At 36.8% G+C, this 14978-nt stretch overlaps 1 protein-coding gene across 2 annotated transcripts; it reads left to right on the top strand.

Moving 5' to 3' along the window:
* Positions 1-628: 628 nt before the first annotated feature.
* On the top strand, positions 629-14736 carry LOC106959192 (pituitary adenylate cyclase-activating polypeptide type I receptor-like). 2 transcript variants are annotated; one of them, XM_015051579.1, is made up of 12 exons: positions 629-1102; positions 2255-2362; positions 4001-4101; positions 4311-4408; positions 4634-4766; positions 6501-6654; positions 10035-10095; positions 10187-10256; positions 11043-11137; positions 12912-13041; positions 13691-13732; positions 13820-14736. In XM_015051579.1, exons 3-12 carry the CDS (start codon positions 4042-4044, stop codon positions 13961-13963), a joined length of 987 nt encoding a protein of 328 aa, XP_014907065.1. In that variant the 5' UTR covers positions 629-1102; positions 2255-2362; positions 4001-4041; the 3' UTR covers positions 13964-14736. The 2 variants fall into 2 exon arrangements, with proteins under 2 accessions (XP_014907065.1, XP_014907067.1); XM_015051581.1 differs by lacking the exon at positions 629-1102 and having other exon boundaries at positions 2018-2362.
* Positions 14737-14978: the final 242 nt, after the last annotated feature.

Here is a 14978-nt window from a genome sequence, read left to right as displayed (position 1 = left end):
TAAGTTTCTTTTTTTGACCAGCTAGACTCAAACAAATACTCTAAAAGCAACTTGTTAATATGGCCTTTATTTTTCCAAAATGCAGTTCCCTGTCAGTTTAATCTTCTTATTGTCTTATCCGCATTGTATTTCCTCCCCTCACAACAAGATGAGCTTCGCAGGAAAAGGTGTGAAACAGATTTAGTTCCTTCTTCTATATGTGATTAATTTGCAGTTCGAGTGAATAAAAACACATCAGAACTAGAAGGTAATCTCCAAAGATCCAAATGAACTGCAAGCATTTTAAACATTACAAGATTTTTCTTGACTACCAAACCAAATAGATGTTACCGAGCTTCCTGGGAATCCATATCTTGTTCTAATTAAAATATTTTTTAGGTTTTTAAAGAATCACCATACCATATCCATTTATAGATGATGCATTGAACAGAGTGATGTTCTAACCTCTGAAACCCTCGAAGGACAGACAGATTTAAACACTATTTATTGATAAGGTGTTTTCTAAAGGGAGTTTGTAGGACTGGAGTTTTCTTTTAAGTGTATCAAAGTAAAGTAATGTGAAACTATGTGAAAAAGTTCAAGGCGCCGTATGACTAAATGAAAAGAAACATGAATAACCAAACCTTCAATTGAACCAAAATCATCAAATGTATGATTGGAAACAGAGATCTAGGGATGTTGCTTGGAAACAAGACAATAACAGTTCTGTTGTTACTAAGTCTTGTATTGTTTAAGCCAAACAAGCACAACAATTTGAGTCCCTTTGAAAAGACAGATCTCCCTGCATTGTGTAGTCGTTCGCTTGCTAAATTTGAGTCCTTTCACTTTCCTGCCTTTGTCTGAAGCCAGTGCGCATAAAAGCAAACATGCGGCGCTGGAAAGATATATGAAGGAGTCTCCCATTTCGGATAGGCACACCCACAATCTGCATGTTTGTGGGATGAATGTAGCATCAACATTTGATGGCGTTTGCCACCTGCTGTGTAAAAAATCTCAACGTCTCACAACCTCAAAGCAAACAGTCTGTCTCATAAAAACCAACCTGGAAGTACAAGGCTTCAGGATTATTCAGGCTGAAAGCAACGGAGAAGAAGATGCTGAGGTAAATGATCCAGGGTTTGTGTGAACAGTAACACATTGTAGCTCCAATATGATTTGCTAGTGTTACACTAAAACTGACAAAATGTACACGTGGTTACGTAAAAGGAGGGAAATGCTTAGTTTATTTATATGGGATGGAGTAATAGAGTTGATAATGGATTAGATACAGAGGCTTTGTAGAAATGAAATAAGGAACTGAGAGAAAACACATTTCTGCTTGTATATCACCAGCATGTCTAAATGCAGAGTCTGAAGAAGCGGAAACTAATTTAAATAACCTAGAGGATGTAGCGCTCATGTTGTTCTTTTTTAACTGAGCTGCCTTTCCCCCTAATTTCACATTTTCTATTTATCAGTAATAGAAAAATATTTTAGCATGTAACAAGATCTTGTTTATGAGAGACATATTTAAAAGACATTTCTATATAGTTCTGTAGTTTCACTACAATTATTTAAGATCCCAAAAGCTTAAAAGAACGAAACACCCTAAGTGCCAGTTTGGCCTTAACCTTTGGGCATAGCTAAAGTCCTTTTTTACTCCTCACATTCAGTTACACTGGAGTAAACCCAAAAATATCTAATGGACTGCCAAAATCTGTGCAAACATTGATGGTTATGAGTGAAAAAGCCTTCTGGCTTTTTCTGTGGTGTAAACAGCAGATTAGATCTGCCTCAGTTGTTCAGGCTGAAAATGTCTTTTTCCTTCTGACTGATTGGCAAAAATGCTAGTCTAAATTTTTATCAGTCACAGATTAACATTGTTTAAAGTCTACATGGTTTTACTGCACAAGGCGATCGGAAGTTTACATACATATCCATCATATCCTTCGGCATGGATATGTTATAGTTCATTTCAATTGGTAAGAGATCAGGACTTTCAGTTTAATGTGAGACTTCATCATACTTCCCAAAAACCAGTTTTGATATGTTTTTTTGGATAATGATCTCATAGGAACACCCTTTCTGGCGCTTTATTTATCTGTTTAAGATATGATTTTTTTGCTGATTTGAGAATGGATAAAGCGGACTAATGTTAAGCATCTGGAATGAGTTTTATCATTTCTCCTTCATGCAAAAAAATGCAATAATGACAGGTGCTAACCGACAGATTATAAGTGACTTGTCCCTCTGCTTTCGTCCCTCTGCTTTGCAGGGTGCAAAACAGAATGGGACGAGATTGGATGCTGGCTGAGGGCCGAAGCAGGGCAAGTTGTCAATTTATCCTGCTCTGAGGTCTTCCAGCATTTCTCCAGCAATCAAGGTTGGTTTGCATAGCTCATCAAATGCTCATCCTCATTAAAATAAAAATAAACGAAACACTTGTACTCAACATCTAATCAGCGCAGTTGTTAAGATGAGGAATACTGTGTTTTTGTGCACAATATCTTTGCTGCTAAGGTTAATTATATAGAACATAATCAAAGTGCTAGTGCAAAGTGAGGATAGTAATGGAAAAACATAGTATGAATTATTCATGCATGTTTGCTGGCATGAACACACACTGCCCTGGGATGTTTCTGACAGGAAGAGTTTGAAATCTTGTCATATAGTTTTAGTTAATACAATACAATTCCTGTCTTTTTTGTGTTTCTGAAGAAAAATGTTATGTCATACCATTACTATGAGGTGAAATGGATGTTAATATAAGTATCTTTTTATATTCATTTATTTTAAATCTACAACGTTTTCTTGTTTACAGTGATTGAGAGTAAAACTGGCATAAAATGTCACAGCTTTCCTTGTTGTATTGTTAATTAATGCTACATTTCATTAGATGTCGTCGTTAGTAACGCTCATTTGTCCTTTAGCATCAATGAAACAGTGGCCAACACTGAATTGCAGATCACCCAAGCAAAGGACAATGAAGTTTTAAATATTTGGACTCCCACTGGTTCCATGTGCAGAAAGTATCAGAATGTTGAAGAAGAATGATTTATATGACTTTGAATGCGTCATGTTGGCCAAATAGGCTGGTCACGTGGGTTTTCCACACAAAATCCTTTCATTTTCTTCAGAAGTATGGATCCACTCTCACTTGAATCAACAGTTCAGTCTGGTGTTGGTAGTGTGATGATGTGGACACTTGAGCAGCAGTCAACATCTTAATCCACTTTTTGAATGATGTTCATTGAAGATTTGTATCCTGAATGCAAAGGTAACAAATCTTCCGCGATTGTGGGATTCAATTATGCCAATTTGAATCAAAATGCATGCAGAACGCTTCCAACACGTTCCAGTTCTACAGACAAAAGGATAACCATCACAAGTGTTTGATTAGTTTGTACTGGAATGAGTTGGATTGATCTAAATTTTATTTTGACAATACTGTTTTTTTTTTTACATAATTGAATATGAATTTTATACACTTTTCTTCCCTGAAGATTTCAAATTGCTCCATACAAAGAAAATTAACTCTGCATGAGGTCTTGCAATATGCATAAAAATCAATATGTTGGTTTTTGTGCATGTATATTTTCGTGACTGATTCCTTTTGCCAGTAATGATGGCAAAGATGAGCTTCAAACCAGAACGTACATAGAATTTATCTCATTAAAACTGGGAGGGATGTATACAGATAATTAAAGCCAAAGACACAAGAGCCAATCTTGCTGCAGAGAATATTTTTTTTTTGTTACATATGCTAAAATATCAGCAAGAGTTGTTGCTGGAAATCACAAATAACCTTTAACAGTCTGCATAAGATTAACGGCCCAATCATGAGCAGCAACTTCATTTGGACAAGTGAAACACAATACTGTACTTTACATTGAAAATAAAATTAAAATTGGGTTCACTGATATCTGATGAAAAATTTTTCTGCAGATGTGACGATAATTCAGGCGCTTTTTTCCCCCTCTCTAGCTTTTCTTTACATCCTCACTGTCTGCTCTTTTGTCAGGGTTTGTGTACAGAAATTGCACTGCTGATGGCTGGTCTGAAATGTACCCAACTTACGAAGACGCCTGTCATTTCAGTGATGACAGCGAGTCTGAATCTGAGGTACACCCACACAAACTTTGTTGGAATCAGGCTTTCTCAATGCTCACCTTCTTTAGCTCAGACTTCTTTCACAGAAATACAGCCAATGGATGACACTATTATTATTGTTGCATCTGAAGCAGGATTCTTTAAAGGGAAACTTACAGATCTGTTTAAAAGTGTCTGCCTCACATCTTTCTTCAGTTTGATCTTGACCTTTCTTCTTCCAGACAAGTTACCTCCATACGTTCAGACAGGTCTACACTGTAGGGTATGCCACCTCACTCATCACTCTCCTGACAGCTATCGTGGTGTTCGCAGGTTTCAGGTAAGGGCACCACAGCACTGAATGCATACAGATATGACAGAACTAAGGAAAAAATACTGGGATCCTTGGTTACCTTACATTGTGGTTAATATCTAAAACTTGAATTATCATCTCCTACACTGATACATTTTTTTGCCCCCAACCTCTCAGTATATTGAAGAGTATTCATTTGCATAGATGGTATAAGAAGACCCTTGGTGTGTGACTCTGTGTTGTGATGCACAGGAAGTTTCGCTGTACCAGAAACTACATCCACATCAACCTGTTTTCCTCATTCGTCTTGAGAGCCAGTGCTGTGTTCATTAAGGACGCGGTGCTGTTTGCAGATGAAACTCTCGACCACTGCTCCGTTTCTACGGTGAGCCTGCAAATTAGTCAAGGGATTTTTTTTCCCATAATAACTTGGATTATAACAAGGTTTTAACAGCGAAAAGAGGGACAAAGATGGGAAGTCAAAAGAAAAACTGAACGACTTTAGATCCTACCCAGTATTTACTGTTGCAATTTTAAAGAAGTCAAAAATCATTTTTAGTATTATTCAGATGTTGTCGTTATAAAATGAGGTTTCAGATAACATTTTCTTCTTTTTCAAAAAAAAAAAAAAAAAACCCACTTTAATTTAAAATAAATATTCCAACAGGGACGATTATGTGGTGGTTGAGAAGGAAAACAACCATAGTAGAGTTAAAGTTCCACTGCTGTGGTTTAAATTAACACAATTTTAAACTGTAATCCTATATAATCACCATTTTTAATATTAAACAATATAATTAGATATTTGACCCCAATTCCTTTATTTTTCCCACAGATTGATAAGATATATACGGTCAAAAAAGGTACTAAAATTCATTCCCTTCAAAGAAAAATCACCTGGAGGTGTCACTTGAATCAAAGAGTAAATTTATTATTTATCAAGCTAAGCTATAGTTACTGGTATTTACTGATAAGAAACAGAAGCAAAATCCTAGATTAATTCAAACAAAAAGCTAAACAAAGAACAAACATTAGTCTAATCCCACTGACAAGAATGAAAATGGGTTTGACTAGAATAGTGAATGACCATTCTGTAGTTTATCATTTAACTGATTTAAACTAGGATCTGTTTCCCAATTTTTGACCATGTGTTGAAAACGTTTTGACCAATTGATATGAAGTGACCTTCCAGAGCAATGGGAACCAAAGGACAGGAAAAAAAAAATGGCAGACAGTTTCATCCCAGTGGACTTCTTGAGTTCTAGATGTTCACTTGGCAAATCAATCAATAACCAAATCCCTCCTGTCAGTCTCTTCTTCATCCTTCAGTCACACAAGCAGCAAGGGAATATACAAGCATTGGCACAGAGTCATTTGAGTTGGCCTTGGGGAATAGCTTTGCAGAGAGCCAGCCTCAGTCTATCCCATTCAGCACAGGTGTTGAACTCTTTTGGCTGCATTTGGTCTGCGGTGCCCATCAACAAAAAGAGAAATTGTTTAGGTGAAATCTCCCAGCATCAGAATGCAAAAACCAGAATTTCTCTGCTTTTGAGATGGCAGGAATAAGCAGACAGGACTTGAACAAGCAAACAGAAGATTTTCTAAATAATGCGGGGCTATTGTGAGTGTCTTCAGTGAATGAAACATGTGGTCGAAAAGTGTCAGAATTTTAATTTTAATTGCTCTTCATCAAATAATAGATCTGTTATTCAAGTTTAATGCCCATCATTTTTCTCACAAATGCAATACTTATAGAACTTCACTTTATTGAGTTTAAAATATTTGTAAAACTCACAGTGAAATACAAAAACATGTCTGAAGTTTATTTAATTGTGGCGATACAGTCTGAAATGTTGGAAGTCAAATAATAAAGTCAGCACAGTGAGGAACCTACATAAGAACAGTGTTCTTTTTTTAATCCTACTGTTTCTGTCATTTAATGGATTACAAATATGGATCAAAATAATGCTGGGTCTAGTTGAATTTGTTCTACCAACAAATAAATTTCTACAAAAGTTAACTAGCTTGAAAGCAGAAACATCGATTTGGGATAGATACAAGCTCATCTGTAGTTCTATATATGGATGCCTTTAACTCCGTGTCTATTTTTATCCTGCAGGCTGGGTGTAAGTCAGCTGTGGCTTTTTTCCAGTTCAGCATCCTAGCCAATTACTTTTGGTTGCTGGTGGAGGGCATGTATCTGCAGACCCTGCTGGCCCTCACTTTCGTCTCTCAGAGGAAATACTTCTGGTGGTACATTCTCATTGGATGGGGTGAGTAAGAAAGGCAGCAGTCATCTGTACATGTCAAATTCATCACAGACTCATAGTTGTATGCACTGCAGGGCACTGCTGTGTTAAACCTAATATTATCCACCCATAAATTTCAAAACACAGGGTTACACTGCACATTTCCTGCTGCCTTTAGCTCACTATATAAGCCAAAGGTCCTATTTTTTTCTGACTGAAAATAATAATTTGAGGCTGTAAACTTGCTTTTACATCACAGAGCCGTAAAATGTTAAAGCAACACATGAAAAATATGTTTGTTTACAACATTATGCTCATTTTGCTGGGATAACTCACAGGATATCCAATGAGCTTCCGACGGTTGCTTCTTGGAGGTGTGGAGTCTGTTGAAGTTTTAAACTTTTCCCAATCGTTCAGTAACGTATGTAATGATGAGCCAGTTTGATAAAGCTGACTGGAAACTGCCTGCTCTGTAAACAACTGTCCTCCATTTTAAAAAGAGAAGTGCTGAGCTGAACAAGATGGCTGTTAAAGTTAATTCAATATTCAGAAGTGTGGCCAACATGGTCTGACTGGCTTTGTTCAGTTGTTGCTAAAACTACAGGCAGATTATGATTCTAAACCAACACAGAACATCAACATCATTTCACAACTTTACATTATGTTTGCTGATTGGCTCATTTGCAATGGTACTGAAGGAATCCACCTCAATGGGAGAAAGCTCAGACTGAGCTGTGAAGCGAGATTAGAATCAAGCAGAATGGTGCAGGAACGCAATGGCCATGAAATTATTAGCCAATCAAAAGACTTTGCCTTGTTTAAAAAAAAAAAAAAAAACATGTTTCTGTGCCACATTTAAATAAAAACAGATTTTGTTATCTCATTAAAAATCTAAGAAGTTTTAGAAAATTTTTAAGTTTTATGTTTGTGACTTGGGTTGGCACACATTCTGACTCATTCAGACTGATGATCTATTTTCAGATAATCAGCTTCCTCAAAGCCTGCTGACAGGATGTTCTCACAGCGACTGATTGCAGATACGATTGTGCTTCATGTAATAGTTATTTCTTCCGTTTCTCTGAGCTTTTTACGCAGATTTAATGAGATCTGCGTAGCATGTTATCCCAAACAAGACAACATCCTGTTTCTGAATTTATTCTTGCAGTCGTATGTCACCTCATCCTATATTTACCTATTCTCAAACTTCCCAAGCCCTATTTGTTTAATTTGTTCTGCCACCAACATGCTGCAGTATTACTCAGCCACAGTAAGAGGGCAGCTACTGACTGGTTACTGTAGGGTTAACAGTAAAGAAAAGGCAGGCAGCTTGTTATTTTTCCCCTTTTACTGAGAAGCTCTTAAAAGTTGGATGCAACAGAAATGACAGCAGGTAAAAAAAGTTTACAGGTCACATTGGGCTTGTTGTTCTTGTAACGTCAGTAATGAGTTAAGGCTATGTTCAGCTAGTGCTGCATACAAGCACTGCTTATGGGGTCTTTGTGTCAGGGATTCAACTAGAATCTGTGGTTAGATGGGACGAAGTGCAGCAGCAGGATGGATCAGACCCTTGGGGATGAACGTGCAGACCCTGTGTCAGTATAATTAAAGAATAGTCGGGTCGCCTGCATTCAGGGTGACACAATGCCTCCAACTCGGGAGGTTTTATAAGCAGCTTAATGAAATTGTTTGAAAAGCTCCACCATGCCATGCCATTTCACAAACAAGCCGGTGTCTGCAAGACGGGAAGATTTGAGTTCAGGAGAGCGTCACCTGCTGCGACGGGAGATAAAGAAGAAACGCATTGTGCCTCTGTCCATCAAACCTTGTTGAGGATTAAACAAATTTCCTTCAACCTTGTCGGTGAAGGCTTAAGGGAAAAAAAAAAATCATTCTGCATTCTCTCTCCTATTAATTTTAGTGACCCCTTAGAGGAATCTCCTGAACTATAATCAGATCAAACGTTTCAAACATACACCAGTTTTGAAAACACAAGGTTACACTGCACATTTCCTGCTACCTTTAGCTCACTATATAAGCCAAAGGTCCTATTTTTTTCTGACTGAAAATAATAATTGTGTAAGATGATGTAAGATGTACAAGTGTACTTTATATTCGGGGATAACAGTGAATAAAAATGGATAAAGTCTAACTGTGATGGGTTTCATAGTTGTATGAAAATGAATATTAATCAAAATGAAAGATATTGCAAAAGTATTTTTTTTTACATCTTTTCTTACAATTTGTCATATTACAACCATAAACCCTTTTTGTGTTATTTGAATTTGATGTAATTGTTAATTGGATGATTATAAAATAAAACTGCTGTAACTGATGTTACAGCAGTTTTGCCCTGTAACATCAAAATGTTTCCCTGTCCCTGCTTAAAAACCCCAAAAACAAACAAATAAATAAATAAATAAATAGACACCACCGCCACAGCACCATGAAACACAGTGTTTTATGGTAGGAATGGGATATCCATGGTAATTTACAATGATCATTATCCTCCAAAAATTGGGCTTTGCATCAAAGGCAACAAGCTACATATTTATGTCAATTGAAGAGTCCACATTATTCCACATGCTTCCTGTGTCTCCTGCATTGTAGCATCTTTTACACAGAACCTCTTCTGACCAACACCTGAGCTGTGAACCTCTGCTTCCACAGTAGCTTTTCCAGAGTTGCTTTGCTGCTCTTTTACTCAGTACTCTCCTTACTGGGCTACTGTGTTCAGAGCCTCCAACGAGTTTGCAGCTGTGCCATACCTAGTTCCAATTTTTAGATGGCAGATTAAGTGAGAAAGCTTAGAATGTCGTTTCAAAACCTGATTGTGTTTTAAACACCAGTAGCACTTCATTCCTGACCTGTTTGCTGTGCACCTTTGATGCCGTTTGGTCACTAATGTTGCCTGGCAAACGTCTGAAGCCATCACAAAACAGCTAGAATTACATTAATATTAAGTCACAATCCTGTTAATTTTTAAATTAGGTGACTTCTGAAGGCAACAGAAAACACTGAACTTTAGAGTAAATGGGCCAGATTACAAATGCATACCACACTTTTCTGATTTTTATTTGCAAAATAGATTGAAAATTATGAGTGATTTACCTTCCACTTCATAATGAGATGCTACAGAAGCTACAGAAGCATATTGCTGACAAGGAGAAAAATAAATGTTCAAGAGTTATCACGTTATAACGTTTTCTACTCTATTTCTGTTGCTTCACCTGATTTTATGACTGCACCAGATACCTACTTAGGCAATGTGATGCAAGTAGGACAAAGATAAATTTGATATGCAGAGTAAACATAAAGTCATGTCCTCCTACGAAGATTTATTTAGATCTAACAGCATGTCAATATTTTATCTACCGTGCATAATTCCTGTGCTTTTGTATTTATAGGACTGCCATCAATGGTTCTCATACTTTGGGTTCTGACCAGATTTCTCTATGATGACAGAGGGTGTCGTAAACTTCATTCTATTTCTTGATATTAGTTACATTGAAGCTGCTCATTTCATGCTCAGCTGAATGCAGTTTGTCTTTCACTGCAGTTGTTGGGATGACAATGACAACGTTGGCATTTGGTGGATCATTAAAGGACCAATAACAGGCTCGCTGCTGGTGAGTGACGAGCTGGGAAGCTGTTGCAACATGATAAAATGATTTTTTTTGTGATTTTTTTTTTTTTTTTTACAGCTACATTTGCTTCATTTCCTTTTCTCTTCTGGTTCACACATACTTCCATTTGTACTTGTACGGAGGAATTTTTTCTGCAACAATCCAAAAGCACACATTTTCAGTCTGAAAATAGGATTTCAAGTCTTTCTTCTCAAAACCTGTAACTCTTGTACTCGAAACTTCTCATTGCGGTTTTGCAGTTTGAAGTAATAATAAGTTAATAAAAAGTTTAGAGTGACTTTAGATAAGTTGTAATTGCTTGGACAGAATTAAATTTTATTACTTAAAATCAGGGCTGATTATCTATGAGACTGGAGCTCCTTTTTGTTGCAACTCAAACAGAAAGGGAATAATACCAAGTTGCACATTTTCCAAATTTTTGAAGTGACTAATTGCCTTTTAACCATTAGTGTGATTAAACAATTTGAAATTGTCTGATTTCTCATTTAATCACACTGTGGATTTTCTCTCTAGCTGTGGGCAGAGAGACCTGCTTCCCAGATTACTAACAATGAAGCTGCAACATTCTGGCAGGAGAAGAATTTCAGTTTTAAGTGACATAATTTACATAAGCAGCCCTACTCACACAATCAGAATAACATAGAAGCTTCAATTTGTATATAAATTTTACATAAGTGACTTGGTTGTTAAAAAAATGAATAAAGAGAGGCTTTGGGTTTTATTTTAACTATAATTGATGCTGATGGTTTGTGCATATATTTCTGACAGGTCAACATAGTCATCTTCATAAACGTTATCCGGATTCTGGTCCAAAAGCTTAAATCTTCAGCCATGGCTGGAAACAGCGACGCTGGTCACTTCATGTAAGTCTCAACAAAGCAGCACAGCATATCAAGCTTGAACACAGACTCTAAAAACACAACATGAAATCATTTCCTCAGGAACAGGATTATCAAGGTTAGGAGATTAGTAGAGCTCTGCCCTTCAAAGACGCTATTAAAATCAACAAAGTATGTGCCTGTAAGAGCTGTTTTTTTATTTTATTTTATTTTATAGGATATACATTTTACTCTTGTTTAAAAACTGCTATGCAAGCAATGCAACAAGGGAACAATGTAAAAATCCTTTAACAGAATGAATGGCCTCTTTCTGTAAAATGCTTCATTCAGTATAACACAGAATACTGCTTCACCTGAATCACTGTATTTTCTGTATTAGCAGTTTGACTAGGGCAGATTTTTGCTGAGCTGAATTCATCTCAAAAGAGAGCAAATAAAAATAGAATCTAGATACTAGAAATAGACGTCTCTTTCATCGCTGTGCGACAGAATTGTTCCACCCATTCAATGAATGTTTTACACGCTCAAAAGCTTCACTTCTGCCTTGCAAATTTCATCCTTATTCAGGTGGATCAGAGACATGAGCACAAAAAGACCCAAAGCACAGGTGTGACTAAAGGAGAACACAATGCAAATCTAAGCATGAAACATCCAGGTGGATTTTTCATTTCAAATCCTGAAGCAGTCACGTTAAAACCCCAATTTTCATTGTTTTATGTGACTGGTGAGATGGTCAACATCAAAGTGGATTTATGCTGTCGTAAGAGAAATTATTTAATCTCATCTATTAGTTTCAGACCAACAAACATAAACAGAGACATCTGTTAGAGAATAGCCTAGCTGTTGTTTGATTCTTAATAAGTGGATCTTCTTTCTCACTGTTCTGTCTCACTGAAATGAAAAGTTTATCATGTCTTTGTAAAATAAGCAGATTAAAACAACATGATTTACAAGTTGCTGTTTTTAAATAAGTTATGCTATTTATATTTATTGCATTAGTTATTCAATCTAAACTTGTCTTAGATGTAAATAAATCCTTATTTGGCATTTTAATCACCACCATTAGGGATGCACTGGTATGAAAATTTTGACCAATATCGATATACGATATTAATACTGGAGTTATGGCCTTTAACCAATATTTACAGATATATTATATACATTTTTCTACACTTTCATCATCATATAAAAGCTAGAAAAACACCCATATCACTTGTCTGCCTCAGTTAAACACCTAATCATGTACTGCATCAATATCAGTGTCACATGACCACATGGCCGACTCCCTTCCTTTCTGGAAACACAAATAGTAACAAGATGGAAATAAAAATTTGTTGTCATTATTGGCCTGGTTTTACTTACCGGAGTGATATTGATATCTTAAAATATGACTAACATCAGCCGACACCGATGTTGAGGCCTATATACACATCTCTAACCACCATTTATTGTTGTAAAAATTGCCTGAATATTTAATTTTGTTTCACTGCTAAAGCCTCAAATAACAGAGTTCTACACTGTGGCTCAGTGAGAGCTCAAAGCATGATATTTTGATTTCAGCTTTATTCTGAAATATATGTCAATGTGCCCCTGGGCAAGGCCATTAACCCCACGTTACCCATTGATCTGTGTGAATGCATGTCTATGCAGTGCAACTGGGTGACTGTGGCTAAAGGTGGAAAGCCGTTTGAGTGTTTGTACAACTAGCAAAGCGCTATGTAAATCCAGCCTATTTACCATGAGGCCTAAGTTTTGTCAAATCTGTAATAGTCTTTTGATCGCTTTGTTTTTGCGTCAGGCGGCTGGCTAAATCAACCCTGTTCCTCATTCCTCTGTTTGGGATGCACTACACTGTGTTTGCCTTCCTGCCTGAGAACACTGGAGTGGCTGCCAGGCTGTACATTGAGCTGGGCCTGGGATCCTTTCAGGTATACAACAGTTTTGAAGGGAGGTGGAGTATTATGTATTTTCTAGGCAGATTGTATCTATAAAATGGCATATATTGATGTCTAATCTTTATTTAGAAAACTTTTTTATATTTTTCTTAGAGGAAAAAGGCTTCCTCTTTGCATATCTGTCATGAAGGGGTTTTTATAGACTTCGTCACTACCTGCTAGCATTGGCTTGAACAGAGCCAATCTCTTTTAAGAGCAAGCACAGTGCTGCAACTACTGTTCCCCTCAGAGATTTTGAGAAATATTCCAATTTGACCAATTCATTTTCTAAATATATGTGAGTTTATCAAAGTGGATGAGATCAGAAACTAATTTGTATTTGTAAAAGCAATTTAGAGCAGATTTGTTCATAAATACAACTGGAAAGAGGATCATAAGTGGACACATCCTGCCTGATGGATTCTGTAGCAACCACTTGTGTTTGGATAACGAGTGGAGCATGTTAATGCAGCATTTAAACAAAAGATAGTTAAAGTCGATAACCACTTAGCATTTTGGTTCAAAAACCTTAGCACACTTCAACTCTACTGAAAATATTAAATGGAGAAAAAAGTTGCAATACAAAATAGAGAAATATTACCTGATATTGAGTGATTTTAAAGTGACTTCTGTTGTGTTGCAGGGATTTGTTGTGGCACTTCTTTACTGCTTCATGAATGGAGAGGTGGGAATTTTGTGGTTTTGTGACAAAAGAATGCTTCGAGATGAACAAACAGATGCTTTACACTCCACCTTATATGCTTGGCTGCAGGTCCAGGCAGAGCTCCGGAAATGGCTTTGGAGGTGTCACAATCCAAATCTCACTCCTGCTAAGAGAAGCATCACTCAGGTCTCAATTCGAACCCACGGGGGCTTGGGTTTGCCTTCGTCTAGTGCCAACATTTCTGCTGTGTAGTTCTTGTTTGTAAAAGGAGGAAAAACAATTCTGAATGTGAAGAAACAATACAAGCGTGGCATGACGACGGCATAACTTCAACTGTTGTTTTACATAAGATATGAAAGCAGAAGAAAAACAGAGTCTAACCTGTGGAGGCGTTATGGTGCCATCGTGAGACAGGAAGCAACAACCGAGACAGAGCTGGCCCTGGACCGAAGAGGATTTCAGATGCTTGAGTTTACAGGTTGTAAATAAATGAATGAGCCGATTTGTCCACACAGCTTTATCTTTACTCTAATTGTTATTTCAATGCTAACTTTAGCCACAGGGCCATCTTCAGTGGTGTGAAACTCATTTTCATTTGGGGGCCACATCAAGATAATCTTAATCATGTGGGAGAATGTATAGTATTATAGTGTTGTCTGTATTCAATGAGTACTTCTAAAAATGTTATCATACTTAATAGTCTTTATCATTGAAGTAATTTGGGACTTTACAAATGAAGCAGATTTGATTTGAGTGATACAATAATATTTAAGCACAAAGCTAGTATCTTGAATTTCTTGAAATAGTTGTGGTTGGCCAGATTTGGCCTGTGGGCCTCGATTTTGACACATGTGCCTTAGATGGTGTCTTTCTTGTTGAAAACCACAGCACTTGTACTGGATTATTTCACACACTGCTTAGATTTTTGAAAGGAAGCATTAGATTATGTATTAAATGAATCAACTGTACATGTCGTTGACGTATTCATTGTGCATGGAGGTAGAAATAAAACTCCTATAAATTTAGAGTCTGAAAAAATGTCAGTCTTGGGAAAGTACAACAACATACCACAGATTTATTTTGCAGTTAATTCACACAAGTAGACGTGGATGTTGGACATCAGTACACTTATACGTGACTCAATATTACAGGTTGAACACAAGATGAAAGTTTCTACATCGTTTTTCAACATCTATGTTTAAATTCTTTTGAATGCTTGTCGTTACGTATACATGCATACAGAATACATTCGCTCAAATTTCCAGTC

This window comes from Poecilia latipinna, unplaced genomic scaffold (genome assembly GCF_001443285.1).
Source record: "Poecilia latipinna isolate Pla-1442-1.1 unplaced genomic scaffold, P_latipinna-1.0 Scaffold1054, whole genome shotgun sequence".
NCBI classification, from domain to species: Eukaryota; Metazoa; Chordata; class Actinopteri; order Cyprinodontiformes; family Poeciliidae; genus Poecilia; species Poecilia latipinna.
Note: the sequence above shows the minus strand (reverse complement) of the source record. Positions and strands in the feature narration are given on the sequence as shown.

What these genes read in the sequence shown, in the direction of transcription:
- LOC106959192 (XM_015051579.1), top strand. Translation starts at nt 4,042, where the DNA reads ATGTACCCAACTTACGAAGACGCCTGTCATTTCAGTGATGACAGCGAG. An exon ending in ACCACTGCTCCGTTTCTACG is followed by an intron (nt 4,767 to 6,500) that starts GTGAGCCTGCAA and finishes TTTATCCTGCAG; the next exon opens with GCTGGGTGTAAGTCAGCTGT. An exon ending in ACTGCTTCATGAATGGAGAG is followed by an intron (nt 13,733 to 13,819) that starts GTGGGAATTTTG and finishes GCTTGGCTGCAG; the next exon opens with GTCCAGGCAGAGCTCCGGAA.